The following is a 20,492-nucleotide window of genomic DNA, read 5'->3' as shown; positions in this document are numbered from 1 at the left end:
ACGGCCCTCGGCCCTCGGCCCCCGGCCCCTCCTCTCGGTCAGTCTGGCCCGATGGGCTCCCATCGGGGTGGGCCAGCTGGACCCCACCTGTACACGAATTCGTGCACCCAGCCTCTAGTAAGACAGAATAAAGAAACGACGGCTGAATTAAATGAAGTAACTTGCCCAAGGTCACACAGAAAATAAGTGTAAGGGCTAGGCTTTGAACACAGGTTTGTCTGATTACAGGGCCCATGTTATTTCTACTACACCACAGTGCCTCACCAAGATCCCTTCAAGTGCTAATGGAAGTGTAAGTCGATCTGACATTTGTTGAATACTTACTATGACTAGGTGCTTTACATATATTCTAATTTAATGCTTAGAGCAATCCTCTGAGGTAAGTAATATTAGCCTTCTGTGAACAAGAGTAGATTGACAGTAAATGGATAGAACTGGGACACCTGAACCTACTTTAATGTTCAGCTTAATATAATGTCTTCCAGATTCACCTGAATTACTTGGAGTTGGTCTTAAAAATATGATTTTTAGACACTATTCCAGTCTACTGGTTGAAAATCTTCAGAGTATACAAATTGTGTTTTAATCAAACATTACAGCTAGGTTAATTTTAGATATATTTTTATAGGTGATATCATCTAATCATGGCTTTAAATACCATCTCCATGTCAGTGACTTCCAAATCTCTCCAGAAATGGTGTCTCCCTTTCACATGGATTTCTAATAGACCTTTCAAACTTAACATTACCGTGATTCTTTTCCCTCATACCCTCTACATGTAATTCATCAGTAAGTCCTGCTTACTCCACCTATAAATAGATCCTGAAATTTTCTCCATCACCACTATTACCATCAGTGACTGGGCTCAGCCTCCCCAGTCACCAAGCTTAACTTGTATGTTAAGCTATATACTTGGGGTAATAGCCTCTTAACTGGTTTCTTTTCACTTTTGTCCTCCGTTATCTGTTTAAATGTAAATCAAATCTTGTCATTTTTTTGTTTCATACTCTCCAATGTCTTCTCACTGTACTTGGAATAAAGGCAAACCACGTCTTTTGCTTATAAAATTCATGCTCACTGGTTCCCACTCCATTTCCTATCATTCTCCTCTTTTCTAATTACACTGGTCTTTTCTCTTTATTGTTGTTTATGTATAGAATGCCTTGCCCTAGTTTTTAAATGGTTGATTCCCATTTGTTTTTTACATATGTCACTTCAATTTGTCACATCACCCCAGTTGATTCTCAACATGGGATACATCACTATGTTTCTTTTTTTAATTAATTTATTTTTAAACCTTTATTGTTAAGAGTATTACAGATGTCCCCCTTTTTTATGCCCCATTGCTTTCCTCCACCTAGTTCCCGCCTCTTCCCAGGCCTTCTCCACTCTATTTTCTGTGTCCAATAGGTAAGGCACATGTGCATATAAGTTCTTTGGTTAATCTCTTCCTGGCCCCTCTCCCCACTTCCCTCTGAGATTCATCAGTCTGTCCCATGTTCCATGCCTCTGGTTCTATTTTATTCATCAGTTTATTTTGTTCATTAGATTCCTTGTTCATTTATTTTGATTTTTAGATTTAATTGTTGGTAAGCATTTATTGCCATTTTTCTTTTTCTTTTTTTATAATTTTAAAAATATATATTTTTATTGATTCCAGAGAGGAAGGGAGAAGGAGGGAGAGATAGAAACATCAATGATGAGAGAGAATCACCGATCAGCTGCCTCCCGCACGCCCCCCACTGGGGATCGAGCCTGTAACCCAGGCATGTGCCCCTGGCCGGAATCGAATCTGGGACCCCTTCAGTCTGTAGGCCGACACTCTTATCTAGTGAGCCAAACCGGCTAAGGTCATTTTTCATATTTTTGATCTTCTTCTTAAAGAAGACCCTTTAACATATCATGTAATACTGGTTTGGTAGTGATGAACTTTTTTAGCTTCTCCTTGTCTTTATTTGACCTTCAGTTCTAAAGTCCTGTGACCTTCTAGAGTAATCTTGGTTGTAGGTCCTTGCTTTTCATTACTTTGAATATTTCTTGCCACTTCCTTCTGGCCTACAAAGTTTCTGTTGATAAACCAGCTGACAGTTGGTTTACTGGACTTGTATGTCTATTTCTTTCACCAGGTAAGGGAAATTTTCTGTCATTCTTTTTAAAAATAGGTTTTTGATTTCTTGCTCCCTCTCTTCTTCTAGTACTCCCATGATGTGAAAGTCGGTACACTTGAAGTTATCCCAGAGGCTCCTTACACTATCTTCATATTTTGGGATTTTTTCTTTTTGCTGTTCTGATTGGGTGTTCTTTGCTTCCTTGTATACGAAACTCTTGATTTGATTTTGGCATCCTCTACTCTACTGTTGATCCCCTATAAATTATTCTTTATTTCAGTTAGTGTACATGTCTTTTCTGTATGGTCCTTTTTTATGTTGTTGAGTTCTAATTTCTTTAAAATTCTTACTAAGTTCTTTGAAGTTTTCATAAGTTCCTTGAGCATCTTTATAACCATTGCTTTGAATTTTGTACCTGGTAATTTTATTGCTTCCATTTCATTCAGTTCTTTTTCTGGAGATTTCTCCTGTTCTTTCATTCTCCTGTTTCTTTGTCTCTGCATTTTGGCTGCTTCCCTATGTTGTTTGTCTGTATTAGGTAAATTTGGTATGTCTCCAGACTTGGTAGAATCTGGTATGTCTCAGCCTCCCTAGTCACCTGAGCTGGGCACTCCAGATGTGCCCCCGTGTGAGCTACGTGCACTGTCCTATTGTTGTTGAGCTTTGATTGATGTTGGTGCCACTGGGAGGGATTTACCCCCAGGCCAATCGGCTCTGTGGACCATCTGTGACTGTAGTGGAAGAGCTGCTGTGCAGGAGCGAACCCTATGGAGCAGGACTTGCTTTTGTGCTCACTGAGTCCTCCCCTTGAATGTGTTACTTGTGGATGTGGTAGGGTTGTAATGTGGCATGGTTGAAGTTGACCATTGGGTGCATTGGCTCTGGGGCCTCCCAGGAGGTGCAAAGTCAGCCTCTGCCTGTGCCTGGGGACACCCAGCATGAGCTACAAAGCAATCTGCAAATGGTTGCTACTTGTGATGAGCTTGGAGGTTCCCAGGAGATGCCAAGCTGTGAACCAGGGTAGGCTGCTCCTGGTGCTAGGCTTGGGCCATTTATTGAGAGAGACTGGTCACGCTGATGCCAGCTGCTGTTTGTTTGAGAGATTTTAGGAAAGTCCAAAGCATGAGGCAAGAAAGGCCAGTTGTATGGTAAAGCCACTGGAAATGCCTTGGATGAGCTTGCAAGTAGGGAGGGGCAGGGTCTCGGAATCACCAGGTGAGGTGAAAAGTGTAAGCTAGTATGATGGAGATTCAGATATGGCGCAGCCTGTCATCTCTGTGGTAGGGAGGACTGAACAAAGGAACACTTCTGTCTGGGAGAAAACTGCCCCTCCATCTCTTAACCTGATTCGAGACAAGATAGTTCCTCCCTGAATGTCCCACATTCTTTTCAAGCAGCTGCCCCAGTGTTGGAGCTCAGAGGGAGTGAGACTGAGGAAATCCCATGCTATGTCCTTTAAAAGGAACTGCCTGGGACTCCTGCAGTCTCCATGTCACTCAGCCACAATCACTGCTGGATTTTTAGCCAGAAGTTGTGGCAGTTTCTCTTCCCGGTACTGGAACCTTGGGCTGGTGACCTGGTGTGGGGCAGGGACCCCATGGTCCTCAGGGAAGCCTCTAAAGCCAAGAAATCCCTCCCATTTTTAAACCGCCACACATGGATGTGGGACCAGCAGGATTCCTGAGATTCCTCCTCACATCTTTGCCCTTTCTACTAGTCTTTTTTTAAAAATATATTTTATTGATTTTTTACAGAGAGGAAGGGAGAGGGATAGTTAGAAACATCGATGAGAGAGATACATCAATCAGCTGCCTCCTACACACCTGCTGCTGGGTGTGTGCCCACAACCAAGGTACATGCCCTTGACCGGAATCGAACCTGGGACCTTTGAGTCCGAAGGCCAATGCTCTGTCCACTGAGCCAAACCGGTTAGGGCCCTTCTACCAGTCTTGATGTGCTCCTTCTTTAATTCCCTAGTTGTAGGACTTTTATTCAGGTAGATTTCAGGTGGTTCTGAATGATGGCTGTTCTGTATTTGTTATAAATTTTGATGTGGTTGTGGGAGATGAGTACCGTTTACCTATGCCGCCATCTTGACCAGAAGCCCTGTTTCTTATATATGTATTTGTTCATTGTGTTTCTTCCCTACAGAGAAGCTGCTTGAGAGACAACCCTATCTTTCTTATTGTCACTTGTTGAATGAATAAAACACTGATCTAATTTGTTTAGAACTTTGTTCAGAGTAGTAATGGGGAGCAGTCTGAGTAACAGATTCTTAATCTTACCTACTTCTGACTTTGTCATCATTTAACATTGAATACATTTCTGAATCTTGTGCTAATTTTTCTTAGTGTAACATTTGTCCTATTAATACTGCGGATCACAAGCTGCAGTCATTAATAAACACCATCAGTGATTTGACATACATTGTATCTTAGCTTGTTATAAGGGAAGAGTGTTGTTAACTATAAACCATGATGTCAAAATATTAAACAGACTCTTGGTTTACTCTTGTTCTTACTGCTTTTATTTCTTTTTACTTTATAGGTGACCATTCACGGCAAGATAGCATGGATTTCAGTAATGAATGGGGTGACCCTTCTAACTGTCGATGTGGAGATAGACTGAAGCCACTAGAACGGAGAGCTGCACGCCAGCACCAGCGATGTCTAGCACATTCTTTGGTTGGAACTCCCAATTATATTGCACCTGAAGTATTGTTAAGAACAGGTAAAATATTTGTTTTATAAACAATCTCCAGGTGAAACTTGATTAAAATATAGCTTAGTGTTCAGGTTTATAATAAAACTATTAATTTAATAGTATAATTGGTGGCTTAATATTATGATTATATTAATTAAAGTGCTTATAAATAACTATATAACTTTGGTATCTTATTTTAGGCTATACACAGTTATGTGATTGGTGGAGTGTTGGTGTAATTCTTTTTGAAATGTTGGTGGGACAGCCTCCATTTTTGGCACAAACACCATTAGAAACACAAATGAAGGTAAGGTATAGAATCTATACCAAAAGAATTGTCACAAAGTCTTTTACATTACAGATGTTTATCAGTCCTCTACATAGAGCATCTTATTCTGGAATTAAAAGAACGAATTTGGCCCTGGCTGGGTAGCTCAGTTGGTTAGAGCATCGTCCAGATATGCCAAGCAGGTTTGATCTCTGGTCAGGGTATATACAAGAGTCAGCAATGACTACATAAATAAGTGGAACAACAAATTGATGTCTTTCTTTCTCTCCTTTTACTCTCTCTAAAATCAATTAAAAAATTTTTTAAATGAATGAACTTGAAAGGATATAGGAACCCACTAAGATTCTGTCCATGAACTCTAATCTCCTTCATCCCCTCATCACACTCTTATATTCTCCCTCATTTATAAACTATACTCATATTTCATTCTCATCAAAATTTTTAGTACCTTTTTAAAAAAAATGTTTTTATTGATTTCAGAGAGAGGGAGAGGGAGAGAGAGAAACATCAATGATGAGAGAAAATCATCAGTCAGCTGCCTCCTGCATGCCCCCTATTGGGGATGGAGCCTATGACCTGGGCATGTGCCCTGACTGGGAATTGAAGTGTGATGTCCTGGTTTATATGTTGATGCTCAACCACAGAGCCACACCTGCTGGGCTCTTTAGTATCTTTTGAAGATTTATTTCAGTTTACTCTTTGTTACCTGTTGGCTCCTGGCTTTGTTTCCTTCCATGCACATTCTAGCCCAAAACTACAAACAAATGTCTATAAAGTAGTTCCTCTTTATTCACTGTTTCCCTTTCAGAGGTTTCAGTTACCTTTAGTCAGCCACAGTAAGAATATATTAAATGGGAAATTTCAGAAACAAACAATTGGTAAGGTTTAAATTGTGCCCCATACTGAGGAGCATGATGAAATCTTGTGCTGTCCTGTTTTGTCCCACCTGGGACATGAATTATCCCTTTCTCTAGCATATCCATGCTGTATATGCTACCCACTTGTTACTTAGTAGCCTTTTCAGTAACCAGAGCAACTGTTGTATCTCAGTACTTGCATTCAAATAACCTTTATTTTACTTAATAATGGCCCCCAAGTGCAAGTGTAGTGATGTTGGCAATTCAGATACAACAAAGAGGAGCTGTAAAGTGCTTCCTGTAAGAGAAAAGGTATGGACGAAACCGGTTTGGCTCAGTGGATAGAGCGTCAGCCTGTGGACTGAAAGGTCCCAGGTTCGATTCCGGTTGGGGGCATGTACCTTACTTGCGGGCACATCCCCAGTGGGGAGTGTGCAGGAGGCAGCTGATCGATGTATCTCTCACATCGATGTTCCTAGCTCTCTATCCCTCTCCCTTCCTCTCTGTAAAAAATCAATAAAATATATTTTAAAAAAAAGAAAAGGTATGTATGGATAGGAAAAAACATAGTATATGTAGGGTTCAGTCTTATCCATGGTTTCTTGCATCCACTGGGGGTCTTGGAACATACCCCCACAAATAAGAGGGGAGTACTATACCTCCACTTGAAATTACCTCTGGCACTTAAATGAGAAGTTTCCCACAATTTTTATCATAAACTGTCCCATTAAAAATCCTGTAGTGGTTCCTTTGTTCATGGTTAAAGTCCAGTTTTTCCTCTGCACCTTTGTTCACACCATTCCCTTTGTCTGAAGTGTCCTTTCTCTCCTATCTTCCACAGCCCTCCCCTCTTTCTGAAGCTTGGTTAATTCTTGGTTGTGGGTTTGTTTATATTTTCTGATTGTTTTTAATCATTCTTTGAGAGTGTCTTGAGATATCATCTGTTCTATAATACTCCCCACCAAGTTGTAACTACTTCTGTCATTGCATTTAATATATTATTTTTAAATTTCCTTTAGAATTTCTTTTAGTATAGGTATACTGGTAATGCAGTCTCTCAGGTTTGTGTCAGCTTTGTTTGTCTAAAAGTGTCTTTATTTTAACTTCATTTTAATATGTATATATATAAATAAATGTGTATATATGTGTGAAAAATTGAAAACTTTCTAAGATCAAGAAAAAGGCAAGGATGTCTGTTATCACCAGTCTTATTCAACATAGTTCAGGAAGTCTTAGCCAGTGCTAAACAGTTACAAAAAGAAATAAAAGGCATATAGATTAGAAAGAAATAAAAATTTTCCCTACTCAAAAGATAATACAATTTTCTATATAGAGAATCCCAGGGAATCATAGGAAAAACCCATAGAATTAATGAGTTTGGCAAGATTGTAGGATATAAGGAAAATACATAAAAATCTATTGTATTTCTGTATTTAATCAGAAACTGAAATTTTAAAACTACCATTTGCAGTAGCTTCCCCAAAATGAAACACTTAGATATGAATCTAATAGAACACGAACAAGATCTGTGTGCTGAAAGCTATAAATTGATTAAAGGCAAATCTTAATAAATGAAGATACACACTGTGTTGATGGATTAGAAGACTCAACATAATAAAGCTACCACCACCACCACCCCCCCCCCCAAATCTATATATTTAACTCAACTGCAATAAAAATTTCCAACAGGAATTTTTGTAGCTATAGATCAGCTTATTCTAAAATTTATATGGGTGGAGAGAAACCAAGATGACGGCATAGGTTAAACACCTAACCTACAGCCTGGCACAACAATTTCAAAAATACAACTAAAAGTCAAAACGGACACCATCCAGAACCACAGGAAAGCTGGCTGACTGAAATGCCCACAACTAGAAGGAAAGAGAAAACCACAGGAAAATCAGAGGAGCCATAAAAGCCTGAGGTATGGAGACACGGGCGGAGACACGAGCATGCACACGTGCGGGGAGGACGGAGCCGGAGAGGAAGGGGCGGCTGACGGCCTGGCCAGCGTTCTCTAGCAGGAAGGAGATAAAAGCTCCAGATTGCGCTGAACCCCAGTTCCGACTGCACTGAACCCCAGTTCCGGGCAAGACCCTGGGAAGCCAGGCTCATACTGGGGGAATCTGGGCTGTGAGGCGGAAATGCAGAGAAGTGGCGAAAGGCAGAGCTCCAGAGGCACGCACGGGAATGCGCGCAGAGGATGGTCTGTTGACTGTGCCGCTGAATTGCCCTGGTGGGAAGGAGAAAAAAGCGCCAGACTGCGCTGAGCCCCAGTTCCGACTACACTGAAACCCAGTTCCGGGCGAGAATCTGGGAATCCAGATTCATTGGGGAAGAGACTAGACTGTTTGGCAGCGGGCGAAACTCCAGGGCGCTTTTCTCTCAGAGGTGTTTGCAGGGAGTACAGAGAGACACTGAGACACAGGAACCTCATAGGGCTGGGCTGACGGGAAGCCAAGGCTGTAGGCTCCACCCTGAAACTCCGCCCCATCCAAGCTGAGCACAGAGGCTTTTACAATTTTGCAAGTCTAGTTGAATAAGGCTGTCTCCCAGCATAGACACAGCTGATCCTCACAGCCACTTGGACTGGAGGTCAAATCCTCCCAGTGTACCAACAGCAATCAAGGCTTAACACCAAGACTTTGCACTCAGCCCACAAAGGGGGGTATCAAGAGCGACCACCTAGGGAGATTGGGGAAGCTGAGCTATAGGGAGGCAGCCAAAAGGTGAAGACACCGAAGCAGGTCACGAATAGAAGGGATGAAGGAAAGTAAACTAATGGACGACACAGTGTTCAGAACCACATTTATAAGGTTACTTAAGAATCTTTTGGAGGACCAAGATGGCGGCATAGGGCAGACGCCTGATTATTGCCTATCACAACAATTTTGAAACTACAACTGGAAAACAGAGCAGACACCATCCAGAACAATGGCCGGAGGAATTGCTGAGAAGGAATTGACTGATGGGAGTTGGGATCGGGAAGACGAGGCCCCGCTGTGTCCCGGATCCAGGTGCACTCGCCTGTCGACTGGTCGCTGCTTCAGACCTGAGTGCCGCCGCACACCGGGCGCACTGGAGCTTCGCCGAGCCCGCTGCCCAGCGAGTTCCGCGGCAGCTGCCCCGGAGCTTTGAGAAAATGGCCAAAGGAATTGCTGAGAGGGAATTGACTGACAGGAATTGGGATGAAGAAGACGAAGCCCTGCTGGGTCCCGGGTCCGGGTGAGGCCTCGCCCCTGGGTCCGGGTGTAGCTGGATCCTGGGTCCGGGTGAGGCCGTGTGCCCCTGGGTCCGGGAGAGGCCACGCGCCCCAGGGTCCGGGTGAGGCCACACGCACCTGGGTCCAGGTGAGACCACGCGCCCCTAGGTTCGGGTGAGGCTGGATCCCGGGTCCGGGTGAGGCCGCGCACACCTGGGTCTGGGTGAGGTCACGCACCCCGGGGCCTCGGTGATGCTGGGTCCCAGGTCTGGGTGAGGACGCGCGCCCCTGAGTCCGGGTGAAGCCGCGCCCCTGGGTCCGGGCGAGACCAAACCAGAGGGAGTCGGACCTGCATTACCACCATTTGTCCACCATCCAGAGCTGAAAAGTCAGTGCCAACATGTACACATAAGGAACTGGTGGACATTGAAATTGGGTCTCAAAAGAACTGTTGGTCCAGAAAGAAATTTACTCCAGACTGATTCATTTGCCTCTCACCATAACTATTATTGCTCATCTCACATTCGGTTCTTATAAGTATATTTCTAGTAACACATAATCTCACTCATCTGGGGGAAATGATGAACAACATAGACTGATGAACAAGAACAGACCCAGAAACAAGGAGGCATCGATTGGACTGTCGGGCCTCAGAGGGAGGGTAGGGGAGGGTGGGGGTAGGGGGGAGAGATTAACCAAAGGACTTGTGTGCATGCATACAAGCCTAACCAATGGTTAAGGACAACAGGGGGGTGGGGGCATCCGTGGGAAGGGGTGTGGGATGGGAATGGGGGGATGAGGACAAATATGTGACACCTTAATCAATAAAGAAATTTTAAAAAATAAAATAAAATAAAATTTATATGGGTGGACAAAAGAACTTGGACAAAGAAAACAGTTTTTTTTTTAAAAACAAAGAAGAATCAACTACTTGATTTTAAGACTTACTATCTCTCTATATAAAAGCCTAAGTGACCCTTAGGACTGAATGAGACCGGTTGACCAGTCGCTATGATACACACTGATCACCAGGGGGCAGAGGCTCAACACAGGAGCTGCTCCCTGGTGGTCAGTGTGCTTCCACAGGGGAGCACCGCTCAGCCAGAAGCTGGGCTCACGGCTGGGCTGGCGAGCGCGGCTGCCGCAGTCGCGCTACCAAGAAGCAGCAGCAGGCACAGTAGGATGAGCACAAGCGGGGCACTGGTTCCTCCCTGGCTGCCTGCGGCTTGGCGCACTGCTACATCCCTCGAGGGGTCCCAGATTTCAAGAGGGCACAGGCTAGGCATGCAGGAGGCATCTAATCAATGACTCTTATCATTGATGTTTCTCTCTCTCCCTCTCCCTTCTCTCTGAAAGCAATAAAAATAAGGCATTGATATGGAAGTCTGGGTTTCAGTTCTAACAGCACTTTAAAATAGCCATTTCTTTTTGTTCTCCATAGTTTCTGGTGAGAAATCTACAGTCATTTAATTCAAATCATCGATCCCTTAAGTAATGCATCATTTCACTGGCTGCTTTCAGTGTTGTAATTATGGAATGACTGGGCATGGATTTTTTGAAGTTTATCCTGTTTGGTGTTCACTGAGCTTTTTGAATTTATCTGTTGTCAAATGTGGGGAGTTTTCAGCCACAAGTTCTTCAGATATTTTTGCTATATCACATGCTTTTTCCCCTTGGAACTCTAGTGACACCAATGTTAAACCTTTGGTAAAGCACCACAGATTACTGAGGGTTCTATTTTTAAACTCTTCATTGTCTTTGTTCAAGTTGCATAATTTCTGTCTGTCTTTAAGTTCACTTTCCTCTGACATCTCCATTTGATTGAGCACACCCATTGAGTTTTTTATTTTGGTTATAGCATTCTTCAGTTCTAAAATGTATATTTAGTACCTCTTCATATCTTCAATTTCTTGGCTGAGACTTTGTCTTCATTTCATTCTAAGAGTATTCATCCTTATTTAGAACATTTTAAATATATTTTATTGATTTTTTACAGAGAGGAAGGGAGAGGGATAGAGAGCTAGAAACATCGATGAGAGAGAAACATCGATCAGCTGCCTCCTGCACACCTCCTACTGGGTATGTGCCCTCAACCAAGGTATATGCCTTGACCGGAATCGAACCTGGGACCCTTGAGTCCACAGGCCAATGCTCTATCCACTGAGCCAAACCGGTTAGGGCCTTATTTAGAACATTTTATTTTTTTAATTTTTTAAAAATATATTTCTTTATTGATTTCAGAGAGGAAGGGAGAGGGAAAGAGAGATAGAAGCATCAATGATGAGAGAGAATCATTGATCGGCTTCCTCCTGCACCCCCCCTACTGGGGATCGAGCCCACAACCCGGGCATGTGCCCTTTGCCGGAATCGAACCTGTGACCCTTCAGTTTGCAGGCTGACGCTCTATCCACTGAGCCAAACCAGCTAGGGCCTTATTTAGAACATTTTAATAATGCCTACTTTAAAGTATCAGTTAATTCTAAAATCTATGTCATCTCAACACTGTTGATTTTCTTTTACTATTTGGGTTGACACTTTCGTGGTTCTTATATGCCAAGTAACTTTGGATTATATGTTATGAGACTTAGGGTTTTGTTTTAATGTTATGGAGAACGTTGATATTGTTTTGGCATTAAACCTGATTGGATTCAGTCCACATGTTCTAACCACCCTTCTGTGGCTTGTGACTCCAGTGTCAGTTTCATTGTCAAAGCAGCTGGATTAGATCCATACAGGTACAGATGGGAGGTGAGCCCAGCTGTTTGTAAATAACTTTACTATCTTCTCCTCTTCATTTCCTTCGGGTTTCCTTTTTCATTTCCTTGGCTAGAAAGTGAGACTATCCTACTCTGCCACACACATCTCATGATAGGGTAGCAAGAGCACAGAAGAGAGAAAAAGCGCCAGGGATTCGATCTGTCTTCTTGCAACCACATGCTGTAATTTCCAATTGAAGAGGAAGGTTCCTTTCTTTCAGAGTTTGAGGTGACTCTTATTGCACCTCTGTTATGGTCAGGAAACCCCTTTCCTAATCCTTGGGCCTGAACTAGAAGGACTTTTCCTAGAGCTCACTCTGTATTATACATCTTCAGTATTTGGGATACTTGAGTCTAGACCAGAGGATTCTAGATGGAAAAAAATGGTAAACTCACCATCATTTCATTGGTACTTCAAATTCTTATCATCTTCCTCAGTCTGCCTGTTACTCTTTACAGGGACCTAAGTAGCTGCTGCACGCATTCTGCACAGGTTATATAGCTGCATTCAGTAGGAAAGACAGGGTGGAGTTTACCTATTACATTTTATTCGGAACTGGAACCTTTCTCTCTGGCTGCTTTTAGGATTTTTTCTCTGTCACTTTGGTTTTCTGCAATTTCACCATTATGTACTCGTGTGACCTTCATCAAGTTTGGAAAATTCCCTGTTATTACTCTTTGAAGATTTCTTCTGCTTTCGTCTCTCCTTCTGGAACTCTACTTAGTTTAGTATTCATACATATAGTAGACATTTGATATTGTCTTACATATGTCATGCTTAATTATTTTTTATTCCATTTTTTCTTTCTGTGCTTCAGTTTACATTAGTTTCTATTGACCAATCTTTGAATTAACGGAATCTTTTTTCTTTTGCTATGTCTAGTCTTTTTTTTTTTTTTTTTTACCGTCAATTAAATAATCCTGAATGTAACATTAAAGCAAAGAACTTGTCCAGGTGCTTGTATATATTAATTTCCCTTATTTGAAGTACATTATGGAACCAGGCATAATAACTACTACTGCATCATGCTTTTATTTTACTTTTTTTTTTTTTTCCAAAAAAAAATTCGAAGACATTTTACTTGAGGCATCTTTTTCTAACCTAGGAGAAAACTTTAAGATTAACAGACACTGAAAGAGGGTATTTATTTTTCTTCCTTCTTCACTAGTTGATAAAGTCCTATATAAATAAGGAAGAATGGGGTTCATTTATTTGCCTTTCTTCCCTTCCTTCCTCCTCACACTTCTCTCCCTCCTTCCTTCCCTCATTTCCTTTCTTCCTCATTCTTATTTCTTCAAAACCATAATAAGTATTTACTGAGCATCTATTATGTGCCAGGCAATTTGCCAAGCACTAGGAAATACAAAGACAAATAAAAATACAAAGGCTATCCTCTATATAGCCTTATGGAATTTTATACTGTGGTAGAAGAGCACAGGCATAAATAGGTACCACAGAGTATTAGAGATATTATGATACAAGTAAATATATAGAACAGGGGAGGCACAATAGAAAGTCATTTCTACAAGTAGTGCTAAAACTTACAGTGAGTCTTCTAATATGAAGTTGCCTGAAAAGGAGGGGATGAGAGGAAAGGTTATTTCTCACCAGTGATTCATTATTAAAGGTAAGGAAGGTTAAATACCATGCAATTTATTGTAACATTTTACAAATAGGCCCTGGCCAGTTTTTCTCAGTGGATAGAGCATTGGCCTGTAGGCTGAAGGGTCCTGGGTTTAATTCCCAGTCAGGGCACATGCCCTGGTTGTAGGCTTGACCCCCTGAGGATTCTCCCTCATCATTGATGTTTCTACCTTCTTCTCTGAAATCAATAAAAATATATTTAAAAAAAATTTTTACAAATAGTTCGGTAAGACTTTTGGTATAAAATTTTGAGAAAATTTTGAACTTCTTACTTTTCCCTTCTAATTTTTAAAAATCTTCTTTAAAGGTTATCAACTGGCAAACATCTCTTCACATTCCTCCTCAAGCTAAATTGAGTCCTGAAGCCTCTGATCTTATAATCAAACTTTGCCGGGGACCAGATGATCGATTAGGCAAGAATGGTGCTGATGAAATAAAAGCTCATCCATTTTTTAAAACAATTGATTTCTCCAGTGACCTGAGACAACAACCTGCTTCATATATTCCTAAAATTACACATCCAACAGATACATCAAATTTTGATCCTGTTGATCCTGACAAATTATGGAGTGATGATAAAGAGGAAGAAAATGTGAATGACACTCTCAATGGATGGTATAAAAATGGAAAGCACCCTGAACATGCTTTTTATGAATTTACCTTTAGGAGGTTTTTTGATGACAATGGCTACCCATATAATTATCCAAAGCCTATTGAATATGAATATATTAATTCGCAAGGCTCAGGGCAACAGTCAGATGAAGATGATCAGCACACAGGCTCAGAGATCAAAAATCGTGATCTAGTGTATGTTTAACACGCTAGGAAATCACTGTACTGAGGATTTGCAAAAAGGCCTGAAATGCTGGGAGTTTTGAGGCTCTGTAAAATTATGCAAATGTGACAGAGCTGTGTGTGTGTGCTCTGCACAATATTTTATGTTCCTAAATTATGGAAAATCCTTTTAAAATGTTAATTTATTCCAGCCTTTATAATCAGTAATTTAGAAAAAAATTGTTGTAAAGTAAATTATGAACTGAATATTATAGTCAGTTCTTGGTACTTAAAGTACTGAAAATAATAAAAATAGTGTGCTTTGTATAAAAGGAGAAGCCTGGTATCTATTTGTACATATGCTAAATCATTTTAAAAGACAGGAGTTTTTGAAAATTTTTTGAAAGACAGTTTTAGTTTTATTTTGCTTTAACCAAATATGAAATATACCCCACATTTACAAAGTCCCCCTCCCCCCCCCTTCCCCACTCCCATAGCCTTGTTTTTGGTACAAAATAAGCTATCGAAATTAAGCCATCATGGTGGTGAGTGTTCCTAGGCTAATGATTATTTGTATAATTTACGTCTTGGAACTAAGAAATACAGGGTGACAGGGTTGAAACAGGTTGCTCATCAGAAGGGAAAAATAGATAAACTTCATTTACTTCCCACTGTGGAATGTTTAATCTAGCATTTGTTTCTCAAGAATTACTGTCGTTAAAGGAAACAAAGCACTACCGTTTTTCTTTACATATTGGTAATTTTAATGCTGCTTCCAGGTGGGATTTTTGGTTTGTTTTTTGCCTTATATGAAATTTTTATTATTTGGGTTGATGTATTACATGATTACAGTCAGAAGGTTATTTCACAGAATACCAGCCCTTGTATTTTTTTATTTTTTATTCTTGTTCTGGAGATTCCTGTACATCTTAGATTACTACTCTTAGAAGACTTTTTGGTCTTCTTTCTTTATATTCAGAAATTAGTTTGCTATTGAAATTAAAACCACTAACAGGAGCATATTCTTCTGCAGTCTGTCCATTGTTATCTTGGAAAAGACATCAATATGTTGCTAGAAAAGAAGCCTGACTATATTTGTGGATATATATTTTCATCAAGTATGAGGGCTGTTCTTTTCATCTTATTTACTACATGTCTATTTGCATCTATTTATTAAAAATTCCAACATTTGCTGTTTGTGCTGCTTCCAGTTTTAAAAGCGGAACAAACCTGCCATGAATCAAAATTTCTTATACGAAAAGCTAAGATTTTCCATATTTTTGCTTTGAAATTTTAAAAGTAATTTCCACCATCCTAAGCAGAGATTTTCAGTTTCATATGAAACTGATTAGAAATTATGGATACTCACTAGAACGGTACTTTTTCTATATTGTGACAGTTTTGATTATGTTATCACTAATGTTGCAGGTTTCCTCTTTCAGAACAGTGCTGCATACATGGATTGTTTATTGGCAAAGGAAAAGCTGGCTATTTGGCAATATTTTCCTTATGGGCTATTGATTGATAAAAAAATTATTACTTAACTCTTAATTTAGGGGCCATTAGTAATTACAGAAAGTTACATAGTGGTCCTAGTAGAAATTCAAGTCCTCCTAACCTATTTTAAGGTTAAATAATATGTTTTTCAACATTCCTATTATATAGGCTTAGGTTACAAGGAGACTTGTGCTCTCATACCAAAATATATTTAACTTATCTTTTAGGATGGGGAAAAGGTTCTATTCTTATATTAGTAAAATTTGTATTTTCTTTTTCTTAAGCTCCACTGATAAGGAATTTTATCAAAACAATTGTGGATAAGAGGCATAATTTTAGTGATTTTCAGACTTTTTAGCTTTTTTTATATGAAAGCTAATGGAAATCATATACCTAAGTAAAATCAAGTCAAAGCTATTCCAGTTGAACTGGGGAGGGCAAAGAAGATTAGCTCACAGTTCTCATCTTTCTATAGGTAGCTCTCTCAGAGTTCAGCTTGTAAACCATTGCACAACACGCTATTTAATGGATGGGTCTTTGGGGGTCATTTTGATCTTTTGAAAATGTGATGAAAGCTGTGGTCTCTTCCCAGAATAACGGACATCAACACATAATGCATAAAATGTGTGCAGTTTTAGGGGCTCTGGACATGTTGAAACATATAAACTCTTGGTTAAAGACCTATGTCCTATAAGAACACTGATATATTAAACTAAGAACTTTGCTTTAAGTTTACTGGTTAGTGTTCAGATTAGCACATCTTGTATAAACACTGATAACTTGTGATGGAAAAGGTCTACACCATGTGATAAGATAACCCTAGGAATGCCTGGTACAGCACTGAGACATTTTAAACACACCCTTGTAAGGGCACTGACATGGTTGGCTCTACAGACTTGACACAGAAATATTTCCGAAGGACTTCTAATCAGACAATTGTAAGAAAATGCACTATGAGGTGGTGGTCTACATTTCATGGAACATTTGATTAGTTCTATAAAAACAAAATAGTTCAAGAATTTTTAGCTCAGTACTCAAAATGTAAAGCCCTCTTGCTCTTGGGCTTTCTCAGTCACATTTAAATTTCCATTTAGTTGTTTTACTATGGTGTAATACAGTACAAAACCAACTTTGTTAAATTTACATAATAGGAAAACTAAGGTGCTATCTCCTTCCCCTCTTTCCCCACAAAATCTGTTTGCCCTTATTTCTCAAATATAACAGACACTACAAATTTTATATTCTTTTGAAATTTCCTAACAGAATAAACTTTTTGTGTTTATCCGAAGTCATGTACAAGCCTTTAGTATCTGTATTTTTAATAGTTTGGGTATACTGATTAGCTGTCTTATTCCCAAACTATATCCAGTTCTTCCAGTATAGAATCTGGTGCTTCCTGACCAAAAAGACGAGAACAACATCAAAATTCTATATGCTTTCAATTGAAATGGAGTGAAAACATTGGTTATACATGTTTTCTTTTTTAAAAAAATTCCCACTCGTTAAAATATGTTTTTGTTATACTTACACTTTTATGCATATCAATAGTATTTATAAAGTGTTCTATAATTATGTAATTGTAGATACTGTTATGTATTGTTCAGTGACATCCTAAGGCAGGCCCTATTGCTGTATCTTTTCTACCTTATTTGTAATAGAAACTATAGAATGTATGACTAAGAAGTCACTTTGAGATTGACTTTTTAAAAAAGTGATTACCTTCTGCTGTTGCAAAGTGCAAAACTGTGAGTGGAAATGTTTTATTCTGACTTAATAATATGTTAGAAATTAGAAAATACAATGGGAGGATTTTTAGATATTGCTGCTGCTGTTACCTAAGGTACTTTTAGACAATTCCTTTAATAAACAAAAATAAAAATCCATTTGGTATTTAAAGTGAAACAATAGCCTATTTGTTTTAATCTAAAAAAGTAATGTGGGTCAACCTATTAGTATATTTGTAAAGCGCCTTAATATATCCCTTCGTGGAAGGCACTGTACCACAGTTTACTTTTATATTGTATTGTGTATATAAGTATTTTGTATTAAAATCGAATCAGTACAACACTACAATTTTATAAAATAAAGCTTTGTTAGGAAAAGGAATTACAGCTTTGCAATATAAATTGTTTTGCATACTTTTGAATGTAGTAGATATGAATAATCAGCCTGTGTTTTTAATGAATCTATTTGTATTTCCCCAATCATTTTATCTAGTGTAACATTTGCTGGGATAATAAAAAAAAAATTGAAATCTTTCAATTATGTGTGGAAAGCTAACTTTTAAGCCACTTAAGTATGTTGTTATTTTTATTCAAAAGTTTATTTAAATCATTTTATTCTCAGAAAATTTATCATTAGAAATTTGATGCTTTGGAATTAAATATATAAAACTAATAATACCTAGTTAGATTAAGGCAAACTGAACAGAGTATAAGCCAGTAAAATGGCTTCATAAATACAATATTCCATGTTAAAGGCTTCCTTTAGATCACAGATTTATACCTTTTTAATAATCTCTGCATTTAGTATCATTTGAGTCCAGTTTTTAAAATGTGAAGTTGTTGGCTAATGTTTTTTATTTTTTATTTTTATTGATTTGAGAGAGAGAGACATCAATCAGTTGCCTCTTCTACCTTCCCCCACAGGAGACTGAATCCGAAAACTAGGCATGTGTTCTAACTGGGAATCGAACTCTCAACGTTTTAGTGTATAGGATGATGCTCCAACCAACTGAGCCACCCAGCCAGGGCCTAATCTGTTTTAATAATCCTTTATTATATAAATTGCCTACAAGAAAATATATATGTTGTTATATTTTAAGTTAACTTTACACAGAAGAGCAGATATTTAGGGTTTTTCTTTAAGCATTACCATCATTCTTTTTATCCTGTTTGCATTCCCTTGTAAAATTATATTTGGTCTCCATGAGCATTGTATAGCTGATGCAAACTGCATTATTTTAATGACGCATTTTACTACCGTGGGGACCAAAGTTTGGCATGCTTAAAGTTGTGACTATACCTTGTTATGCCAAAGCAAAACAATTTATCTGCTTATGTGTGCGAGGGGTCGAGGGAGGATGTTAAATTTGTATTTGAAACATAGTTACTGTCCTCCCTAGTATTCAGTCTTTCCTTCCTTCCTTAGAGTCACCTAGAGATCCTAAGCGATTTGCTACATTTAGAATCTCCTTGGGACTTTGAGTTGTTTTTCCCGGAGAGGGGTTAAATTTGGTGGAAAGGGGAGTTCTGAGTACTTAACCTCCTAGAGAGGTCGACTAATGACAAGGCTGCTCTTGTTCCCGGCATCCATCCTCTCCTTCCTCCTTTCACTAACAGAGCCCTCCCTCTCCCCTGTCCCAAGTTTTGACCGCCCCACTAGAGCCCATGTTTCTCATATTCCCCTGTACTGAGGTGTGGCCACAGTACTAGGTTTTCGCCATTGGGATATGAGCAGACGTGATGTGTGCAAATTCTGTTTTGTACACTTAAAGTAGATATTGCTTGCCCTCCACTTGTCCTTTCCCTCTTCCCACAGGATGGAACAAAAACAGAGTTGGGACTTCATGTTGACCATAAAAACGAGGAAAACACCCTAGTGGTGGTAGATCAACAAAATGAATAGAACTGGGTTACCTGCAAGATTGTGTGAATCAGAGCTGTCTGTCCAGCCTAATCTCAACCGCAGAAAGTTAGAGAAAAAAAAACCACTATACCCATTTGTTACCGCTGCTGAACCTTATAACAGAGTGTATAATATGTATTAGTGTTTAATTTGCAAATCAATTCAAGGAGGTCATTTTGTACTTTGACTATCTCCCATGCCATCAGTCATGAAATTCAGCTATTTTTATCTTGTATATTTTTCTCTAATTCATCATCTTCATACCCATTGTTTGTTACTAATTTGATTGATACCCTCATTTGTACCTCCGTGAAATGCTTTTTATTTCAAAAAGATACATTAATTATAGTGTATTATGCTCCATTACAATAGAGGTCATATCCACCATAGCAAAACTATTATTTTCTACTTAGTTGATAATTCTATAAGACTTTAAAAACAAAATACAGCATTTTGTTGACTACTATATACGCATTCCTACAACAGTGTCTGGCACATAGTAATTGCTCAATAAATATTGGCAGACTGAATCGCCTTTAAGTCTGTTAAGTTACTGGGATGCTTTAAAATCAGACTTTTAATTTCCATGCACTCCTAAAGGAAAACCTATCGTAACAGGAGACAAACTGGAGGAAGCACAGTTCTGTCCAGTGCGTATCTGTAAATCGTGAAACATCATAATTTTAAAACGTTGACCAAAAAAGTCACGAGAATAAAATTCCACCAAGCAGCGTGTCTGAATATTTGTTTACCCACTCTCTATTTTATCCAGGTTGTGTCGTGACAAGCGCCCCAGCCAAATTCTGAGTATTTGGTTCTAAAACAGAATTTGTCATAAACGAATTGTATTACCTTTGACACTCACCCGAAAAAAAAAGACACTTTGACTTCTTACTTTCCGAGGAATATGATGAAAATCAAATGGGAGGAAAAATGAGCAAACACTTCGGAAAAAGTACGCGCCGTGATACTTGCTTAAGCCATCACCATCCCAACTGTCATCCCCACCCCGCCGGGAGGAGGCGGCCAGGACT

The 20,492-nt window shown here is 39.3% G+C and overlaps 1 protein-coding gene and 1 long non-coding RNA gene across 3 annotated transcripts in view; one reads left to right on the top strand and one right to left on the bottom strand.

The window, feature by feature from the left end:
- The window catches only part of LATS1 (large tumor suppressor kinase 1), a 29,225-nt gene extending 14,408 nt beyond the window's left edge, over positions 1–14,817 (top strand). The window contains exons 6-8 of one of the 2 annotated variants that reach the window (XM_008159419.3): positions 4,656–4,838; positions 5,012–5,118; positions 13,868–14,817. In XM_008159419.3, coding sequence (XP_008157641.2) covers positions 4,656–4,838; positions 5,012–5,118; positions 13,868–14,377 — 800 coding nt within the window. In that variant the 3' untranslated portion in view covers positions 14,378–14,817. The remainder of the gene's footprint in view (positions 1–4,655; positions 4,839–5,011; positions 5,119–13,867) is intronic. The other variant, XM_028136248.2, reaches the window with a different exon arrangement.
- Positions 13,007–20,448, bottom strand: LOC114228952 (uncharacterized). Its single transcript, XR_003615054.2, has 3 exons — positions 20,324–20,448; positions 13,462–13,486; positions 13,007–13,095 (listed from the first exon to the last, which is right to left on the bottom strand). It is a non-coding gene; the product is annotated as an uncharacterized LOC114228952 (long non-coding RNA).
- Positions 20,449–20,492: the final 44 nt, after the last annotated feature.

The sequence above is a fragment of the Eptesicus fuscus genome, chromosome 10 (assembly GCF_027574615.1).
Source record: "Eptesicus fuscus isolate TK198812 chromosome 10, DD_ASM_mEF_20220401, whole genome shotgun sequence".
In the NCBI taxonomy this organism is placed as follows: domain Eukaryota; kingdom Metazoa; phylum Chordata; class Mammalia; order Chiroptera; family Vespertilionidae; genus Eptesicus; species Eptesicus fuscus.
The sequence above is the reverse complement of the archived record's forward strand: the minus strand, read 5'-3'. Positions and strand labels throughout refer to the sequence as shown.